Raw genomic sequence first — 21361 nt, 5'->3', positions numbered from 1 at the left:
GATTATATGAATCTGGTAGGATAAACAGACATAAAGACAGTGGTTAGGTTTCTACACACCGCTCAACTGGGTAAAATGTCAACACCAGGGGTGCCTGGGTGGCTCAGGTCATGATCCCAGGGTCCTGGGATCAAGCCCCGTATCGGGCTCCCTGCTCTGTGGGAAGCCTGCTTTTCCCTCCCCCACTCCCCTGCTTGTGTTCCCTCTCTCGCTGTGTCTGTCAAATAAATAAATAAAATCTTAAAAAAAATGTCAACACCAGCACACTGTGACCAATTATGCATATACAACGTAATACCTAGAGTGTCCGATGAAGAATGTATGTAAGGACTTACATTCACAACAGTGTAGGTAAGTCACAATGGAATTATGAAGTAATATTCAGGTAACCTACAGGAGGCAGGGGGGGAAAAAAGAAATGAGCAACAGAGGTAACAAGTAACACAAAAATTAAAACAGCAGATTTAAGTGTTTTTACACCACACTAATAATTACATTGCTAGGATGGCAAAACTGCTCCAGGTTCAGTCCAATTTCTATCAAAATCCCAGCTGGCTCTTGTGCAGAAACCGGCCAGTTAATCCTGAAATTCATATAGAAATGCAAGGGACCCAGAATAGCCAACGATCTTGAAAAAGAAGAATAAAGTTGGTTGACTCCCACTACCTGAGTGCAAAGCTTACTACAAAGCTATGGAAATGAAGATGGTGTGGTACTGCCATAGGGTCCACACGTGGATCAATGATAGAACTCAGTCTAGAAACAAGCCTTTACATGTAGGGTCAGCTGGTCTCCAACAAGGACAACAAGACAATTCAACGGGAAACAATGAATTGAAATATTGCTGAGACCACTGGATATCCACATAAAAAGAAAAGAAGTTGGGCCCATTTCTCATACCATGAACTGCAAGTGGATCACAGACCTAAACAGAGAGGCTAAAAAAGAGTTAACCTCTGTGACCTTGGATTTGGCAATGACTCAGATATGACACCAAAGGCAAATGATGAAAGAAAAACAGATACACTTTAAATCTTTTAGGCCTGCATCCAGCCAGGTCTGGGCCACAGGCACGAGAGATGCAGTCAGGCCCTGGGATGCTGGTATCTGGAGGAGGAGTCGAGGGTGTGGCCACGAAGAGGGCCCGGGTGCACATGTGCCATAGTCCTCTCCCACGGTCAGACCACATGCTCCAGGGAGGGAAATCTGCTTGGCAGTGTCTGAAGAAGGGAAACTGCAAAGCTCTGGAAAGCTCATTTTTTGAATATAAAAGATCAATGTTGGATGCTGGATCAAGATCAGGAGGAAGAAAAGGACATTTGGTACTGTTATGTTGAAACCACAATGAAAATAACAAAGGATTTTCTCTGGTCCCTTAAAACAGAGAAGCCAAAACAGGACACAGATGTTTTGCTACATCTGTTGGGTTGGACGAGTTTTTCCCACCATGAACATGGGAGAAACTGGATGAGCTCTGTTTCTGAATATATATATATATATATATATGTACATACATATATATATATATACACATATTACGTAAGTAAATGAATCTCTTCCTCTAAGTTATTTTGAGAAGAAAAAATTAACTGAACAGTTATGAGTTGGGAGCATCATAATGTGTTTTGAGAATTGTTCTAAAGTACAGAAGTGGGGCACCTGGATGGTTCAGTCCATAGAGCATGTGGCTCTTGATTCCTGGGGTCATGAGTTCAAGCCCTACATTTGGCACAGAGATTAGTGTAAAAAAAATCTAAAGCACAAAAAGTGGAAAGATTGTTATTTTCAAACTTGACTCTTCAACCAAATGACACAATTTGCACATCCTTTGTGGATATTATGAAGGCCACTGATGGGACTTAAAATTGATAACATGCAGTCTGAGGAGAAAATGTCTATTGGGAAAGTTGAGGTAAAACTTTCTTTTACTCAATCTTTTTTTTAATATTTTATTTATTTATTTGACAGAGAGAGACACAGCGAGAGCAGGAACACAAGAAGGGGGAGTGGGAGAGGGAGAAGCAGGCTTCCCGCCAAGCAGGGAGCCCAATGCAGGGTTCAATCCCAGGACCCTGGGACCATGACCTGAGCCGAAGGCAAGTGCTTAACCAACTGAGCCACCCAGGCGCCCCTCAATCTGTCTTATTTAGGTCGAAAATAAATTGTGTTTGGTTCCTTGCAGAAAAAAAAATTCTCTGCTTCAAAAAATATCTTCAAGAAAGTAAAATGGGGGCACCTGGGTGGCACAGTTGATTAAGCGTCTAATTCTTGATTTTGGCTCTTGTTCATGATCTCAGGATTGTGGGACTGAGCCCCGTGCTCAGTGGGGAGTTTCCTTGAGATTCTCTCTCTCCCTCCCCACTCCATATCTAAAATAAACAAATAAATCTTAAAAAAAAAAGAAAAGAATAGGACAATCCACAGAAAGGGAGCAAATATTTTCAAATCATGTATCTGATAAAGGGATTTCTATCCAGAACTCTGTAAGAACTCTTATCAACTTCTATACAGAACTCTTATAAACTCCATAATAAAAACACAACCACATAAAAAATGCTCAAAGAATCTGAAAACAAAATACACATATGGAAAAAAAAGCATATGAAAAGATGCTCATTATCACTAGGAAAATGAAAGTCAACCACTCAGTGAGACACCATCTCACACCCACTAGGAGAGTTATAATGAAAAAGATAGATAACAAGTGTTGTGAGGTTGTAGAGAAACTGGAGCCCCTCATACATTACTGGTGGGGATGTAAAATGGTGCAGCCACTTTGGAAAACAATTGGTCAGTTTCTCAAAATGTTAAAGAGACCCAGCAACTTCCCTTCCAAGGGAAAGGAAAACAAACATCCAAAGCAGCACTATTCATAATAGCAACAAAGCAGAAACAAGAAAATGCCCGTCAAAACTGGTCGAGGGATAAACAAAATGTGATAGATCATACAACACAATATTAGCCAGAAATATAAAGCAATAGGGCGCCTGGCTGGCTCAGTCAGTAGAGCATGGGACTCTTGCTCTGAGGGTTGTGAGTTCAAGCCCCATGTTGGGCATGGAGCCTACTTAAAAAAAAAAAAAAAAGAACAAATAAGTAGTAACAAAGTAGTGATCTATCCTACAACCAGGATGAACCTCAAAAACATGATGCATATGTGACCTCTCTAGAAGAGACAAATCTACACAGAAAGAGTAGATCAGTGGTGACCTGGGCAGGGCAAGAACAGAGTGACTGCCAAAGGGCTTGAGGCAACTTCTGGGAGTGATGGAACTGTCCTAAAATTGGACTATAGTGATGTCTGCACAACTCTGTAAATCTACCAAAAATCATTGAATTGTTCACATACAATGAGTAAATTTTATGGTATGTAAATGAGAAGACTGTTTTAAAAAAATCTACAAAGACACCTCAGAATAAAACATCAGAATATCTAGGATAGGGGGAAAACAGTAGCCACAATCCTACACAATTTAGCAATAACATACACTAGGAAGACAATGGAAAACATCCTCAAAGTCCTGAGCTACATAGGGCTCAACTGTGAAGAGCCAAACTGTCATTCAAGAGTGCCTTTTTCCAACACGTGAACACCAAGGCCACACTATTTACTCACAGATGCCAATGGAAATACAACCAAACTACTTACAACTAGATTCCAGCAAACTCCTGATATCAAAACCAGGTTGCCAATTTGTCTTCATTTCATTTAAAGAGAGATACGGAATTCCAGGAAGTAGGAAGCGTATAATCCAGATTTTTAGTATACACACACACACACACACACACACACACACACACACAAATTTGTTTTCTTCGAGTTCTATGGGGCCTTTTGCTGCTTTCGATCGCAGAGAGGCTAGCATAGGGGTTTCAACCACCATGAACTGAAGCAGCTTTCCAGCTAGAGAATTCAAAGAGACAAGCCCTGTTTCCTTTTCCCTTCATGGGAGCCAGATATCTAAGAATGGAGACACAAGGGAAGAGAAATTTCAATGAACACACACAACAAGAAAGACATGGTTCACAAAAATAGTTTGGAAGACTCAAAGCTCAACAACTCCCCCAGAAGGATAAACTTATAAAGATCCACACGGAGATACATCATAGTTAAAGTGTTGAAACCCAAAGACAAAAACAGAGTTTTGAAAGCAAGAAGAGACAAGCGACCTGCCACATTCAAGAGATTCACAGTAAGAAGCAGTCCAATGTAATCAATCACCAACCACCAAGTAGCTGGCTGAGGAGCCTAGACAACACAGCCATACTGGAGACTCCGTGTTGGTCTCCAGTTTGGGTGTGCAGCAGCGGCCGTGGCCAGGCTGGCCTTGGTGAGTTGAAGTCCATGTTGCTGAGACCCATCATAACTTCCATCTCTGTCACCGTGGTTACTTTGCCCATGGGCCTACTGGGCAACTGCAGGAGATGCTGGGGAAACAGGCTGGCTGGGATCCAGAGAAAAGGTCATCCTAGCCACTTGATTATCACAATCCTCCTCTGCTGAAGAGACTCTGGTGAGCGTTCACATGGGATACATCTTTGCCTTTTGTCCCACTCAGAGAAGTCTATCCATATACTTCTACCCCAGACCTCCCTGTCATGAAGTTTCCAATCATGTTTCTTCCATTCCCCAAACATCCAGCCAAACCACCGGCCACAGCCAATCAGTACGCAGTTGAGCCTCTAGCCGTTCCTCCTTCCAAGGAAACTGTTGAGCAGAGTACCACACAACGGTCACCAATCTCAGGGGCCTCCAAACACGTCTGCCCACAGCCATCTTGGAGTTACCACAGAACACAACATGGTCAAGCACTGGATGGAGCAATGCCTTATCCAGCTTTACTCACATGGAGAAGAGACGGAACAAAATCAGGTCCAATGTAGGCACTGGTACCTCAGAGACATCAGGTGCCCCTGGCAGCCGATGCAGGACAAACGGCTTATGTATATCCCTCTAACGCTTCAGCTCAAGGACCAACCCCCCACCCCCCAACTATGGAGTCTGAAATACAGAAGACTGGGGGTGTGCCTGAGAGCCACTCGCATGCATGCTTCTGTAGAACAAAAGAGCACTGGTTGAGCTTGTAACAGGGAAAGCCATTTCCCTACTAGGGGATAAGTCTGGCACAGGCTATGTGTTCCAGGCCTAAAACCCATTCTTATGAGGCTGAGAGTGTGTCAAAAGACTTTATGCACAAGACTGCCTTTCCAACACAATGAATTTTCAGGTGCATGGCTTGAAGTTCAGCCCACTGGGGGTATTTCTGAGTCATGCCTGCATATTGCACAAAACCATCTGTAAACCAGGCTCCACAATTTTCCTCCTCAGTCAACTGACTGTAGGGTGTTCCCCAGGTAGGGAATGTGCCCTCGGTGCAGGCTGGGAGAGAAAAGGTGGTATGGCAAGAGTGGGGGCCATGTGACATAGCCTATGCTTTCAGGGCCTGCTAGAGCCTGATCTTCTGTAGCAGGGCTCTGTTCTGAAATCCTACACTGTGACTCCCTATAAAGGTCTGCAAAGGCTCCAAAGAACACCTTTGTCTACCGCAGATACTTGGAGCGCCACTGGATCTGCTGATCATGTGGCCCAGGTGGCACCTGGACCTGCTACAGAGCCTTCTTATTCCGGACCCCACTCAAAACTAGCAACTTTTCAAGTCACTTGGTAACTGGCCAGAGTAGCACACCCAAATGAAGAGTATGTCGCTTCCAAAATGCTAAGGGGCTCACTAGGCGCCATGTCTCCTTTTAGTTTTGTTTTTTCTTTTGTAAATTTTATTTATTTGAGACAGAGAGAGAGAGCGTGCACAAGCATGTGTGTGAGTGGGGGGAAGAGGAGTGGGGGAGGGAGAGGGAAAGAATCTCAAGCAGACTTCCAACTGGGTATAGAGCATGATGTGGGGCTCAATCTCATGACCCTGAGATCATGACCTGAGCTGAAACCAAGAGTTGGACGCTTAACCGACTGAGCCACCCAGACACCCCAAGTGTGTCTTCCTTTTGGTTGTAGGAAGAGCCAGATGCAAAATCTATCCTTCACCATAAAGAAGATACTTCAGCAAGCCCCACTCCACTGGATCCCTAGAAATTTCAATGAGGATGAAAGTATCTAATTTGTCAGATTTCTTTCCCACCTCTGACAAGCAAACATCTTTCCAGTGCATCTAGAGTAGCTGCTACTTCTTACTTGAGCCAGTCCGCACGGTATCCCCCATGTAATGGGCCAGCATGCTATCCTGTGAAGGGAGAGACAGTCAAGGGCCCTGTGACATAAAGCATGACACAGGGTTGGAGAGCTGGTATACCCCTGAGGTGGGACGATACGATGCACTGCTGGCGGCTGAAAGCAAGCTGATCTGGTGGTCCTTCCTAAGAGCATTTGCCAGACAGACCACTGCAGAGCACGTTCCAGAGGATGTGTTCATTTGCTCAAGCATCGGGAACAGCAACTGCAATTAAGAGTACCACCTGGTAAGTTTAAGACACTCCATCTTTGTTCCGCACCGTCGAGTGAGTGAGCTGAGTGCAGATGATGCAGGCTCACTATCCATGCACCCTTCCAGTCCTTGATGGGGGCACTGATCTCAGAAATCCCTCCAAGAAGAGGTTACTATTCTAGGCAGTCCAGAGGCTGCCACTTGGCTTGGCCACCAGAACAGCCCTCACTACACAGGTCAGGGAACCAGTGTGCGATTCTGCCTGCTGCTGGATGATGTGCTCCAGGACTGGGATGGGTTCGGGGCCTACTGGGCCCACTGTGACACTACGAGGCAGACCTCAGTTAGAACTCCACTGATCCCTTGACCCCCAGAAGCCCTACTCTGACTGGTCTGCTGCCATCGGGTCAGTTCCAGCATCCAGGGGTCCCAAAAAGTCTGGTGGCTTCTGGCTCCCCAGTGCACGGCCACCCTGGTTAAATGCCACAAGTCCCGTGGGGGAAGGCTGGGAGAAAGAACAAGGTGTAAACTTTAATTAATTAATTAATAAAGCTTTTATTTATTTATTTGAGAGAGTGAGAAGGAGAGACCGTGAGAGAGTACAAGTGGGGAGGAGAGGGAGAAGCGGGCTCCCCACAGAGCAAGGAGCCTGATGTGGGGCTTGATCGCAGGACCCTGGGATCATGACCGAAGCCAAAGGCAGATGCTTAGCCAACTGAGCCACCCAGGGGCTCCCAAAGTGTAAACTTTTAGGAGCAAACTGGGGTCCTTCCAGCTTCCCCATCATTCAAGGGGTTTCGAACCTGCAAACTCAGTCTTCAAGTCTGGGAGCTGATTCAGGGGCCATGACTGCTTTTTAATTCAAGTTAGAGGCTTGCTCACTTGACCCGGCCAAAGTATGAACTGGGTCAACTGGGGCACCCGGGTGATCCTGGGGTCCTGGGATTGAGCCCCACATCGGGCTCCCTGTCCCTCTCCTTGCTCGTGTTCCCTCTCTTGCTATGTCTTTCTCTGTCAAGTAAATAAATAAAATCTTTAAAAAAAAAGAACTGGGTCAACTGCCCATCTACTTCTCCTCCAGGAGCACAGGTCTCTCGGAGTCAGACTATTCTGATCACGGCTTTGGCTCTGCTGTCCATTATGGTGACCATCCCCACTTGTCTTCAGTGGCCAAGGGCCACTGCCTGGCCCCAGCCACCCCAGAATCTAGTTATCCCTGCCTCAGAACCCTCTGTGTGGAAAAAGACAGAATTCCAGGGACCTCTGAAAACAGGCGTGAAGTTGGGCCTCAAACCCCAACAGACTGGAAGTTCATTTAAGGAGAACCCACCTGGTGCTGCTAGGCCCCACCTCCATCTGGTCACCACTGCAGGGGGCGTGGTGAGCTGCGAGCAGGAAATGGGAGCAGAGGCCTCCCCCAAGCCGGGAGGCACACCCCAGGCCCTTCCTGCAAGAGGCTTTCTAGAAAATCCTGAGAGATAAGAGGACAGTAACCCACAAAGTAAAAACAGGCGGCTGCTATTCAAAAGAAACATTTGGAGATTAAAAAATAAATCTTAGAAATTAAAAATATCACAAAAATGGAAGGGTAGGAGGAAGATGAAACACAAGAAATAGTAGAACAAAAAGAAAAGGAGAAAAATGAGAACGCTATCAGAAGATCAATCCAGGATGGCCGATAACCAGACAACGGGAGTTCCAGAAGGAACACACATTAAAACTGAAAGGCAGAACCGCATCACATGCTCACCGAACACCTGTGCCAACGACCCCCAAGAGCCAGGAGACCCCCACAAGGAGCACCCGTTGGCGGCTCTGTGGGAGCCCACTGTGGAACTGCGGCACGTGTGGCCCAGTGCATGCCCCTCCAGCTTGGGCTTTTGCAGTTCAGTGCTCCCTGCATTTTTGCTACTTTACCCATTTAAAAACTCTTATAAATGTTGCTTTTGTACACATCTACTTTCAACTTGGTTTTGTGTTATTAACATTGCTTTGAGGTGGATCCAAGTCAGTCTGTGCAGATCTAACAGGAATCAGTGCCTTGAATCCGAGTTGGCAGTGATGTGGGAAACAAAGGCAGAAGGAAAGGTAGATAAAATTTTTTGTCCTTCTACCCTGCAGGCTACCGACTAATACTGCATTACTGTTAATGCCTGGCTACAAGGAAAACCACCTTGGTTGACAATAGCAAGGGCTCTGGTAACCATGTCGTCCTTAGCAGATGAAGATCCTTTTGGAACCTCCCTTTACTCCCCACCCCACCCCAAAGTACAGCATAATTTGCTCCTCATACCCCCCCAGCAGCAGCTCTTTCTGCCCACGGGTCCTGTCCCCGTTTTAATAAAACCACCCTTTTGCACTGAAGACATCTCAAGAATTCTTCCTTGGCCGTCGGCTCTGGAGCTCACCTCTTTCCCAAAACTACATAGTAGTGACTAATTACTGCATCCCCTTGAAGATCGACTGACTACAGCTGCCTCAGTGAATGTGCCCATCCACACACGCTGGGCTTCGTCATGGGGTCTGTGCACCTTTTGCTTAGCTAGGTCTTGCCAGGGGCCGAGCCAGGTCCCATCAGTGACAGCGACACAAGACGTCTCGTCCCGACCCACACCCTGACCATCAGTCGGTGTTGTCCCACATCTGTACTTGTTGGTTCAATTTACCTTTCTCTAATTACTGGGGTGCCAGTACCTCCCGTTCGTGGGCCGGGCTCATCTGCTTAAAAACAAGGCCGTGTGCCCTGGCCTCCCTGTGCCCCCTTCCCAGTGGCTGGGAAGAGTGCTGCCAACAGCTTCTGACGCAGCCACGGAGCCAACACGGGGCCCCGGGGCATGACCCAGAGCAGAGCCTTCGACCTGCCCGGGACGCCGACCTTCCCCTGCACCTCTGTGTGGGGGAAATAGCCTCCCAGCCTCTGTAAGCCACAGGATCTGAGGATCTCCGTGACGGAAGCCGACCCTACACTCCAGTCAACGGTCCTGCCCATTTTTCTACCGAACTGCTTTTTCTCATTCTGGCATATGAGCTCTCTACCTAGCTGGGTATGAATCCCTGGGTAAGAATACAAGTAGATACTACAAGCATCTTCTCTAGCCTCAGGTTCATCTTCTCACTTTTGTGTTTGTTTGTTTTTTTTTTTTTTTTTTAGATTTTATTTATTTGACAGAGAGAAACACAGCAAGAGAGGGAACACGACCAGGGGAAGCGGGAGAAGAAGCAGCAGGCTTCTCGCTGAGCAGGGAGCCCGATGTGGGACTCGATCCCAGGACCCTGGGATCACGACCCCAGCCAAAGGCAGACGCCCAACGACTGAGCCACCCAGGGGCCCCATCAGTTGGCCTTTTGTTAAAAGAACATTTCTAAATTGCCAGATTGTTCTCCAAAAGGATTAACCAACAGACATTCCCAAATAGCAGTGTGTGAAAGCGCTTATTCACTATCCTCCAGCTGGTACTGTGTATTCTTCCTTTAATTCTTTTTTTTTTTAATTCTTATTAACCTGATCATCGAAACCTAGATTTTTATTATTTTAATGTTGACATAGCCCCCCAGTGGAGGGCTGGGGTCGGGCCTGCTCTGGGATGCCATGTGGCGACCCAAATTCCAGCTCACGTCTGAGTCCTGGGGAGGATTCTCTGCATGCCACCAGCAGGTGAGGGGAAGACAGCACACAGATGGTGTGGGATGGGAGGCTTTCAGAGACCAGGCCTGGAAGTGACCTACATCACTCTGACCACCTACTCAGTCCCATGACCTCCCCCCCCCAATGATGGCACGGAGGGCAAAAACTGCTCAGCTATGTTCCCAGAACCAAAACTCACAGAGGTCTGAGCACCTTCCACCTCAGTTACCACAGGCACCCCTCTTAAGGGTAAGATTTGGGGCCGTTCCCTGCAGCACTAGGTCTTTCACCATGCAGGCACTTAGGAAAGAATATCCCAAGGTAGCCACAGGTGGTAACTGTAGACTGGGGTCACTTGGGGCCAAGGGTTCTCAGCACCAGCGGGCACGTGTCCCTGATGTGAGATAGCGTTGCCTACGCTCAGGGCCCATGAGAGGCCACCACCTTGTCATGAGCTCTGAGGCAGCCCTCCCAGCGCTAAAATCCCTTTCACATTGCACACGGCTTAGAGTCAGGGCAGTGCTTGGCAAACTGGGGCCTTTGGGACCATCCGGGGGGTCTGTTTCTTCACAACAGCACCACGGCACTACTTGGTTTTTTGCCCTCACTCTCCTGCATGTGCGGGGAGCGCCCGGAGGCCCCGGGACACAGGATAACCCGGGGTGGGCGGGGGGCAGGCTGCAGAAGCAGGTGGAAGGACCTGGCCATCTCTGACACGGCCCACTCTTCCCACTAAACAGGTCTGCTTTATCAAAGCTATTTGTCATTGACAAAGTTATTTCCGTTACTAGGTCATGGGTTCATTATTTCACTTTTTCAACGGACAAATACTTTTTTAAATTTCTTAGTTTTTAAAGAAATGCGGCAATGTCAGCACATACAGTCACATAAACAAAAGCTCCCTGGGGCCCCCACTGTTTAGAAGGCTGGAGGGGGTCCCTGGTTTGGGAGTGGCTGGTGTCGCAGCAGAGCCAGCAGCTCCTGGAGCCAAAGAGCTTCAGCTCAAACCCTGCGGCCACATGGCCGTGCAGAACAGCAACTTCATCTGTGTGACCTGGCCCCTCGGCCTGTTTCCCCCACAGGATGAAACGAGGTAGCCTTCCTTATTCACACAAGACTGGAGCTCTGCACCAGGCACAGAATGTGTCCCTCACCAACGCCCACCCGGCGTCACTGCGCACGGCAGGGGAGTGACCCTTGTGTCCGAAACGCCCCTGTACCTGTCTGCCAAGTCCAGGTCAGATTCCATCTTGTCCAGGCCCTTGGTGATGCTGTCCAGCTGCTCGCCCTGATGGTGGAGGACTCGGGCTGTCTCTTCCAGGCGCTTCTGGGAACAGGCCATCAGACCAGTCAGCTGCTTCCCCTTGGTCACAGGGAGCGGTGCTTCCGATGGAGACAGCAGCAGCTCTCTCCAGAAATGCTCGATGATGCTGAAGACTGCATTCCGACTGGGCTGCAAGGAGCTGAACCAGTGCTTGAGGTGGTCCTTCTCCAGGACGGTGAGAGAACTGAAGACAAAGTGAGAAGCCTCCTTCTTGATCTCAATCACACTAGACAGGGGCAGGCTGACCAGGGCCTCCCCAGTTTTATCAGTTGCAGATCTCAGGGAGTGAGAAGTTAACGAAAGCTTTCCAGGAACCCATCGTTTCTCTCGGTTCTAAGTAGTAGGAGCAAGGCCAGGAGTGCACACAGATCTCTCTGCTCATCTGGCTCCCGGGCTGGTCTGCCCCACGGCCACGGCCACTCTGCCTCTGGAGGAGAGGGACAGGTTAGTGGATGGGTGGGGCTAGCGCGTGTCAGCACACTTGGACGACAGACAGTAGGACCGCTCGGGGTGCTCAGTACACCGGGGACTCCCACCACCCAGGACTGGCAGGATGGAGGCCCACCCCACCCGAACCAGGGTCCATGGCTCGATGCGACTGCCACCCCAGGATCCTTCACAAGAACACCACTTCTGCTGTGACAGCCCCACCAATACACAGTCCTCTCATGTTCCTACACTAACACTCTCCTCTCGAAATCTTCATCATAAAGGAAGTAATCCTACAGGCAGACCTTTCCCTTCTTGCATGGCCCACAAATTCATCAAATTCTACGTAATTATCTAGCTCCGCGTACGTATCTGTACGTACGGTTTCACACGGCTGTAAGTAGTGAAGGTACACTGTTCACATCTATGGTTTTGCATTTGCTAACAACGTTTGGGAAGTCAGGCAAGATGGATGTGAGGCAATCCTGACAGAACACCACGTGCGCCCTTCTCACTGACCAGATAAGCCCACAAAGCCAGGAAAGGAGGAGAACCTCGTGCAAGGTCAAACCACAGGTATGTGACGAGGACTTGGCTACAATTAGTCTTGGGAATGCCTCGTGCACCTCCCTTGTGTGCAGAGGTCCAGCTGGGGCCTGTTGTCCACAATGCCCCCCCCTCCGGGCCACGCCATGCGCACACACGGTTACGGCATAACCTCGTTTGTAAACACGGGAGAACAAATCACTGCTATTATCTCTTACAATACTGAGAAATGTGGGAGTCTCTGAATCCTGGCCATGGCTTCGAGGCCTACAGGCCATGTGGGGTGGCAGGCACCGAGGTGCCAACACTGACATCGTCCCTGGCTCCTGAAGCTCAGCGTCCACAGAAACCCTCTGCATTTGTTCACTGAGTTATACTTAAAAGACCCAGACTTCTCCATGATGCCACATGAAGTAACCAAGGCTGGGCAAGACAAGAAAAGAGCTTGCATGGCATGGAGCATCCTAATTACATGGAATCCAAGTGCCTGGAGAGTCGGCAGACAGCAGGCTCGCCGTGTGACCTCAGGAGGGCTCTCTGAAGGGCCAGCCAACCCACAGTTCAGATCTGCTGAACACAACACCGCGTTACCTCCTTGAGAGCTTTCACACATGTACTACGACCACCTGGGGCACAGATGCAGCACGGCGGCCTCTCCTCTGGGATGAGGTCTCTCACTGGAGATAGGGAACCAGAAAGCAAACGTGTCCTGCTCAGACTTCCCTCCCCAGGAAGAGGGATATCCACCCAACACTGAAACAAACAGACCACTGTGGCCTGCTGGCCTGGGACCTCTAGTGGCACAGACCTGTGACGTCCCCCGCACAGACCCGCCAGGCCGTTGTGCCACCGGGCCTGACCCTGGTCCTTCCGGCGGAAGGGACCCTCCAGCCATTCAGCCACCCGACCACCACCAACTGTGTCCAACCCGCAGAGAGAGTCAGGGCCTGTGTTGTTCATCACTGTCCAACATTGGGGAGCTTGCTGCAGCTAGAGGCTGAGTCCCTACTAACAAGAGCCTGTGCCCCAGGGGACTCCCAAGCTCCAAGCGAGATGAGACACACATGCTCCAGAGCAATGGAGTGTGGCACTGCAGGGTCTGAGGAGCTCCGCTCTGCCACGTGCTTTACAACCATGGAAAGTTCCTTCACCCTCTGGGCCTGTTTACCCACCACTCAAATGACTGAAGACCGAAGGACAACAGCAGCTCTGAAATATGCTAGAATTCAAAGAGAGGAGGACACTGAGGCGCCTGGCTGGCTCGGTCGTTAAGCGTCTGCCTTTGGTTCAGGTCATGGTCCCGGGTTCCTGGGATCGAGCCCCGAGTTGGGACTGAAGGGTGCCTGGGTGGCTCTCTCACTTAACCATCCGACTCTTGATTTCAGCTCAGGTCTTGATCTTAGGGTCGTGAGATTGAGCCCTGAGTCAGGCTCTGTGCTGAGCAAGGAGTCTGCTTTGGATTCTCTCTTCCTCTCCCTCTGCCCCTCCTGCTCATGCCCACACTCTCTCTCAAATAAATAAATCTTAAAAAAAAATGAGGTTGAATCATTGGAGAGGACAGAAATGAGAAAAAATTATCTGGATGAAGCTTTAAAGTTACCCAATTCTACTTAAAGGTGGCAGGTTACTCACATACAGTTAGCCCTGTTCCCTCCCAAAACTCCATTAAAATAACTCTAGCAAGATTATAAAGGCATAACCTCGTATTCCTGTTAATGAGAAAAAAACATGACGGTACTTCACAAAAGAGGATCTTTAAATGGCACGTGAAAAGGTGTTCAACACCTGATCTTGTATATACCTACATTTCAAAGCTTATGTTACATAGTGTGCTGAAAGATTTCCTGAAATAATGTGTCACTGGAGGAAATGGGCTGCCTACTGAAAAGAAAAGTGTGTGGGGGCAGTGCTGGGGAAGTGGTGATCGTGGTGTAATTCCATGGGTCAGTTGCTGAATAGCATTTCTTGCTGGCATCTCCGTCTTGGGAGAGAGAAAAAGTTTAGCAGGAGAAAACACCTGGAAATGAGGTGAAATGTAGTTGGGAATTTCTGCACAGAAAGTAAAAGTCTGTACTAAAATTCTGTATTTTTAATTTGGGATTTATTCCAGGATTTGATATATTCTCAGCAGTCACTGAGAAAATGCACTTCACAGGGGTAAGAACTGCAAAATACTACTTTAAAAAACAAAACAAAAAATATGAATAATACCTGTCATAACCCTAATTACAGTTAAGACCTTATCAAGTGGCTTGAAAAGACAAAAACCATTATTACATGATTCCACATATTTTAATTTTTGTTTTTAAAATTTCTTTTAAAGATCAAGAGTCACCTGAGTCGTTCAGTCAGTTGAGCATCTGCCTTCAGCTCAGGTCATGATCCTGGAGTCCTGGAATGGACAAGCATCAGGCTCTCTGCTCAGTGGGGAGCTTGCTTCTCCCTCTCCCCTCTCTCCCAACTTCTGCCCGCTCTCTCTCTTTCTCTCAAGTAAAGTCTTTAAGAAAGAAAAAAATAAAGATTGATTTTATTTATTTAAGGTGGGGAGGGGCACAGGGAGAGGGAGACAGAGTCCTAAGCTGACTCCAGCTGGGCATGGAGCGGGAGGCTGGGCTCTATCTCAGGACCTGAGCGGAAACCAAGAGTCAGCAGCTTAACCAACTGTGCCACTCAGGCGCCCCTCACATCCTTTCATTTTTAAAGTTGAGAACAGGAAGTTTTGGAAGGTCAATCTATAGTATTAAATAAAACAGTACCCACACCAGTATAATCCTCTTAAATCCGAACCCAAATTCTGGTTCCAGATACAAATAGCGCATTTATTTTTTGACACGTTCTAATAAAAGAAGTAAAACCTGTTTGTTTCAGACACAACTATGAGTGGATGTGCATACGTGTAAGCTTTAAAAGTAAATCTCAGGAGCAAAGGTAAAATTCTGAATCAAACACCTGACATCTTAGTTCAATCCCATAAAGCCTAAAAGCAGTAACTATCAAGCTAAGGTCAACATCACAAGTAGTCTCTAGTACAAAAGGTGCTCTAAAGCCTGCCTGCCTGGCCCTTTACAAAAAAAGAAGACGGAACTTCTGCAAATACCTGTATGCAACCTCCTGCAATAGCGTCCCACCCATTCTTGTCAGGGGAACTACACAAACGACCTTTCAGAAAGCCCACGGTGAGAAAGAACCAGCGTAAAACCTTCCTGTTTCCAACCGGTTTCCTATAAAGTCACCAAATGGGGTGTGTTATTGAAAAAAGGAGAGCAATAAAAAAAATAGCTCCCTTCCTAACTGGGGACATTCTTACATTCCTTTTTTGGTTTTGCCTCTGGACATTTAAAAGAAAACTTGTTGAACTCTTAAATATTTAAACCAGTATTTCAGAAGCAGCAACAATCTTGAACGCAAATCCACTAAATTACAAGGCAATAAAGTAAATTTCGAGGATCCCTAAGTGAAGGAGTAAAACGATTCTTTAGTTCGTGGGAAAATGGGCCAACCCCACCGTAACGCAATAAGGCCGCGTCACGGAACAGTGCACGTTCCAAGAGAAACTTTTTCCAGACATAGAAATGAGGTCGGAGAGAGCCTCTGCGGTGCTGGATCCCTCAGGAACATGAACAAACGTATTCGAAAGAGCAAAATCCGTGCGCTCTCCGTTCCCAACACAATTGCTATTGGTTGCCGACATTTTGTAAAGACTCCGAACTTTCACGAAGCTGTAAGGGCGCAAAACCACAGCCATTTTCCGAAGCCAAGTAAACAGCGCGCACGAGGCAGCAAGAAGGGCGGACAGGAAGGTGCCAAGTGCACGATCCAAGGGGTGGGGGGGCAGCGTCAGCCAGTAAATGGAGTGAAGGGCGTAGGGGGCGCGGAGCTCGAAGGTTAGGTTCCGTAAATATACAATGGGGGCTGGGAGAACAACTTCTCAAACTGTCCTCTCGCAATGGCTTCCTTCAACGAAAGTGTCACATCTGATCCTGGGAGGAGGGCTCCGGCCGTCTCTGCCCTGCCCCTCCCCCCGCCCCGCCAGGCGCTCCCGCGACCCGCGCGTCCTTCCCCGCCGGCCGCCGCCCCCACCTGTGCCTTCGAGACCTCGGGCGCTTAGGCGCCCCTTGGAGAGTTCCCCGCCTGGCTGCCGGCTGCCGCACCCCCGCGGCCTGCTCCCTCAGACGCCGCGCCTCCACGAAGCGCTGGGCCGAGGCCGGCCGAGGTTCTCAGCGCCTCGCACGCGCGCGCGCCCTGACGCTGGGCCTCACAGAGCGTTCCAAGCCCTCGCTCTCGCGGCGGGGAGCCGCAGGCCGGCTTTCGCGTGACGCCCACTCGGGTGGCTTACCCTCCGCGGCCCCGCCTCAGTCCTTCCCACGCTGACCTTCTAGATGGTGTGTGAGGAGACGTCAGCCAGCTCCGGATCCTGGAGGACGCGGGCGGAAGGCTCCCAGAGAATCCCGTGAAGCGGCCGCTCCGCGCGGACGCCCAGTCCGGCCTTCGCGCGCGTCGTCAGCGCCCGCGCTTGCGCGGTGTCTTTCTCCCCACCGCGAACCAAGGCCGCGGAGGGGCTGGGAAAGAGCGGTGGGCCGTGAGAGCGGTCGCGGCTGGAGGGAGCAGCCCTGGACACAGTGCACGTGCGAGCACCAGGGTTGATTCTCCCAACTCTCCTGGAAGCTAGTCTTTGTTACTCATGTATTCTAAGACGGTTGCCGCCGATGGTAAAAGTCTCGAGGTGTGTGTGTGCGTGTGTCTGTGTGTGTGCGCGCAGCAGTACTGCCATGTTACATTCCTGACTCCTCAGGATAAAGAGCAACTGTGCTGATACCATTTATGATTGTGGGGCTAAAAAGGGAGATCAAAGTGAACATACCTGACCTTGCTCCAAAACTTCTTTAAAATGACTAAAATGCTATAGATGACACTTTATACTCTTCAATAGACTTGCCTTTAGAAAACTATACATAGGGTGCCCTGAGCACTTACGCCTACCTAAGTGACTTGTTGAGGGATGGCAGTGACTTAATTCTACATGAAGTACTGACCTCAGTCAAAATTAGTTAGTGATGAGGACTGTTGTGGGATCACTGGGTGAGGCTTTAAGTTAGGGGCCATTTGGGAATTTCCCCCACTCGAAGAAAGGTAACAGTCATCCCAAAGAGAAAACCTGGTAGGAAGGTACACGTTAATACAAGGGTTTAAATTATTTTGCTCTTATACTCCCTAAAAGAATTCTGGAAACATGTGACGTACCTTTTCCCTCATTTTTAGATAGACCATACCTAAAAATTTTGATCTGATTTAAATAGTTGCAAAAGATGCAAATTGTTCGATAGTAAATTGACAGTTTAAAATAAAACTGCTACATAACCCTTCTAAATGTAGGCAGTGTGAACCTAAATACCAGGCAATTTGATATCCTTCATCAATTTTTATAACTACATGAACAAGCTTTTCTTTAATACAAAATTTTGCATCCTTCCTTTTCTTCCTAACCTGTATTTCCATAGTTCTTCATGAAAACTTATCAATATAATATTTCTTTATTCTGGAAAGTCTTTTCATGATCACCTAGCAAATTCTTTGCATCATAGGTACATAAATTTAAATCTAATTTTAAAATTTTGCAATAGCCATAAAAGTTAAAGTGTTTAAAAACTTGAAATTTCTAAATACAAGGTCATTATATATAGAAAACCGTAGAATTTACTACAAAGCTACTAAGTACATCAAAGTTGCAGGATAAAGGATCAACATACAAAAACGATAGTATTTCTAAACACTAGGAATGAACGCTCAAAAATGAAATTAAGAATGTCATGAGAAACTATCAAGAACAAAACACTTGGGAATAAATTTAACAAAATAAGTGCAAGACTTGTACACCAAAAACTACAGAACATTGCTGACAGTGTTTATAGAAGACCTAAATGAACGGAAAGACATTCCATACTCGCAGACAGATTTAATATTGTTATAATGGCAATATTCCCCAAATTGATCTACAGATGGAGCATAATCCCTAAGAAAATCCCAGACAACTATTTTGCAGAAATCGACAAGCTAATCCTAAACTCACATGGAAATGCAAGGGAGCCAGAATAGCCAAAACAATCTTGAAAAAGAACAAAGGGGAAGGACATTTTTTGTTTGTTTTTTCTTTTGTGTTTTGAGTTTTTATTTGAATAATACAGTGATTCATCACTTTCATACAACACCCAGAGCTCATCACTACAAGTACCCTCCATAACCATCACCCATTTTACCCATCCCCCTGCCCACTTCTGCTCCAGGAACCCTCGGTTTGTTCCTTATAGTGAGTCTGTTTCCTGGTTTGCCTCTCCTCTCTTTTTTTCCAGGTTCATCTGTTTTGTTTCTTAAATTCCACATATGAAATCATATAGTATTTGTCTTTACTGCCTGACATATTTTGCTTAGCATAATGCTCTCTGGTTCTATCCACATTGTTGCAAATGGCCAGATTTCATTCTTTCTGGTGGCTGTGTAATATCCCATTATATAAATATATCTATCATCTATCTATTTATCATCTATATATCTCTCTATATATCTTCTTTATCCATCCATCAGTTGATGTACATTTGGGCTCTTTCCATAATTTGGCTATTGTTGATAATGCTGCTATAAACATCAGGGTGCATCTATCCCTTTGAATCAGTATTTTTTTTTAAATCTGCATATGTCTTTAGGTCTAAAATGAGTCTTACAGGCAGCATATAGGTGGGTCTTGTTTTTTATCCATTCTGACACCCTATGTCTTTTGATTGGAGCATTTAGCCATTTACATTTAGAGTAATTATTGATTGATATATATTTAGTGCCATTTTATTACTTGTTTTGTCATTGTTTTTGGAGATTTTCTCTGTTCCTTTCTAGTCTTTGTCACTTTTGGTCTTTCCTTCCCACTCAAAGTGTCCCTTTTAATATTTTTTTGCAGGGCTGGTTTAGTGGTCACGAAACTGCTTCAGTTTTTGTTTGTCTGGGAGACTCTTTATTTCTTCTTCTGTTCTGAATGATAGCCTTGCTGGATAGAGTATTCCTGGCTGCATATTTTTCCCAGGCAGCAGGTTGAATATATCATGTCACTCCCTTCTGGCTTGCCGGGTTTCTGTTGAGAGATCTGCCAGTAGATTATGGGTTTTCCTTGCAAGTTAGGGAAATGTCTTGCTGCTTTTAGGATTTTTTTCTTTATCACTATATTTTGCAAATTTAACTACAGTGTCTTAATGTTGGCCTGCTTTTCTTGATATTGATGGGAGTTCTCTGTGCCTTGTGGATTTGGATCTCTATTTCCTTCCCCTGATTAAGGTAAGTTTTCGGCTATTACTTCCTCAAATAAACCTTCAGCTCCCTTTTGTCTGTCTCTTATTCTTCTGGGACTACTATGATACAATGTTACTACATTTGATATGGTCACTGAGTTCTCTAAGTCTGCTCTTGTGATCCATAGCTTTTCTTTCTGTCTTTTGTTCAGCTTCATTATTTTCCATAATTCTATCTTCTATTTCACTTATGTGTTCCTCTGCTTCTTCCATCCTTTAGGTCATTATATCCAGTTGGTTTCAAATTTCAGTTATTGCATTTTTAATTTCTGTCTAATTTTTTTAGCTCCTTTATCTCTGTGGTAAGGGCTTTCGCTTTTCTCAAGTCCAGTGAATATCTTTAGATTGTTGCTTTAAGTTCTCCATCAGGCATATTACTTATATCTGTTTCCATTAGATCTCTGGCTGTGATCTTATTCTTTCTTTTGGAATGAATTCCTCTGTCTTGGCATTTTGTCTAGGTCTCTGTCTTCCTCTGTGCATTAGAAAAGCCTGTTATGTCTCCTGTTCCTGAGAGTAACAGGCCTTAAAAGGGGAGGCCATGTAGTGTTCAGGGCCTGGTGCTCCAAGGAGTGTGTCTGGTATGTGCTGTTTATACTCTGCTGCTATGTTTTGGCTTTGGAGCAAAGCAGGCTAAAGCTCCAGTATTTGGGTTAGCCACCCTCAGCAGGTATCTCTGTGCCTATGCTGAGGGGTGGGGGAGGGAGATGGTGTCCACTGGATCTTTCGTCACCTGAGAGGCAACTCTGCAAATGTCACTTCTCACAGATGGACTCTAAGAAGGTGAACAGTCTCTCTCCATGAGCCTTTGGTGATGCTCAGATTGTGCCATCCACCCAGGATTGCTTGCATGCCTTCTCTCCTGGAGTAGGGAGTGCCGTCAGGACTCTATCCTAGCCAAGCCTGTGGACCTCTAAAACTCCAGTTTTTGAGCCCCACTGGTTGCAAAAACTCACGAAAATCAGCCCCTCTTGTTTACCCAGCCAATGGCTTTGAGGAAGTGTTCCCCTTGTGCATATCCCTGTGTGCTCCACTCTGTCTTGCCTGTTTCCGCAACCACGGCCCCCCCCCTCTGCAGCACCCATGATCATTTCTCCCCTAAAGCCCATCTCCACACTTCCTACCTTCCTGAATGTGGCCTCTTCTTTCCCTCTAGTTGTGCAGTTTGTCAGTCCACAGGTCAATTTCTTGGCTATTCAGAAGAATAGATTTTTAACTATCAAATAGATTTGATAGTTATCTAGCTGTGTTTGAGGGACAGGTAAGCCTAGGGTCTTCCCACTATGCCACCATCTTAGCTCCCCCCACTTTATGATATCAAAATTTACTACAGAGCTTCAGTAATCAATTCAGTTTGGTACTAGCATAGGACAAACCTACGTAGGATAGAATTGAAAAATGGAACAGAATTAAGAACCCATAAATAAGCCCATTTACAGTGAACTGGTTTTCAACAAAAGTGCCAAGAAAATCTGATGGGAAAGAAATATTCTTTTCAACAAATAGAACAATTGCAAATTCATCCAAAAAAGGTGAATTTGGACCCTTATCATACCATACTAAAAAAACACAAAAGGATCAAAGACTTAACTGTAAGAACTAAAACTACAAAACCCTTAGAAGAAAACATGAGTAAATCTTCATAAACTTGGGTGAAGCAATGATTTCT

General features: G+C 46.7%; 1 protein-coding gene across 1 annotated transcript in view; it reads right to left on the bottom strand.

The window, feature by feature from the left end:
• LOC118356338 (synaptosomal-associated protein 47-like) overlaps positions 1 to 21361 on the bottom strand; it is a 64047-nt gene that overhangs the window by 18390 nt on the left and 24296 nt on the right. The window contains exons 3-5 of the mRNA XM_035724317.1: positions 16758 to 16920; positions 16442 to 16554; positions 11283 to 11570 (exon numbers count right to left, since the gene is read on the bottom strand). Coding sequence (XP_035580210.1) covers positions 11283 to 11570; positions 16442 to 16554; positions 16758 to 16920 — 564 coding nt within the window. The remainder of the gene's footprint in view (positions 1 to 11282; positions 11571 to 16441; positions 16555 to 16757; positions 16921 to 21361) is intronic.

Source organism: Zalophus californianus, chromosome 15 (assembly GCF_009762305.2).
Source record: "Zalophus californianus isolate mZalCal1 chromosome 15, mZalCal1.pri.v2, whole genome shotgun sequence".
Lineage (NCBI taxonomy): Eukaryota > Metazoa > Chordata > Mammalia > Carnivora > Otariidae > Zalophus > Zalophus californianus.
Note: the sequence above shows the minus strand (reverse complement) of the source record. Positions and strands in the feature narration are given on the sequence as shown.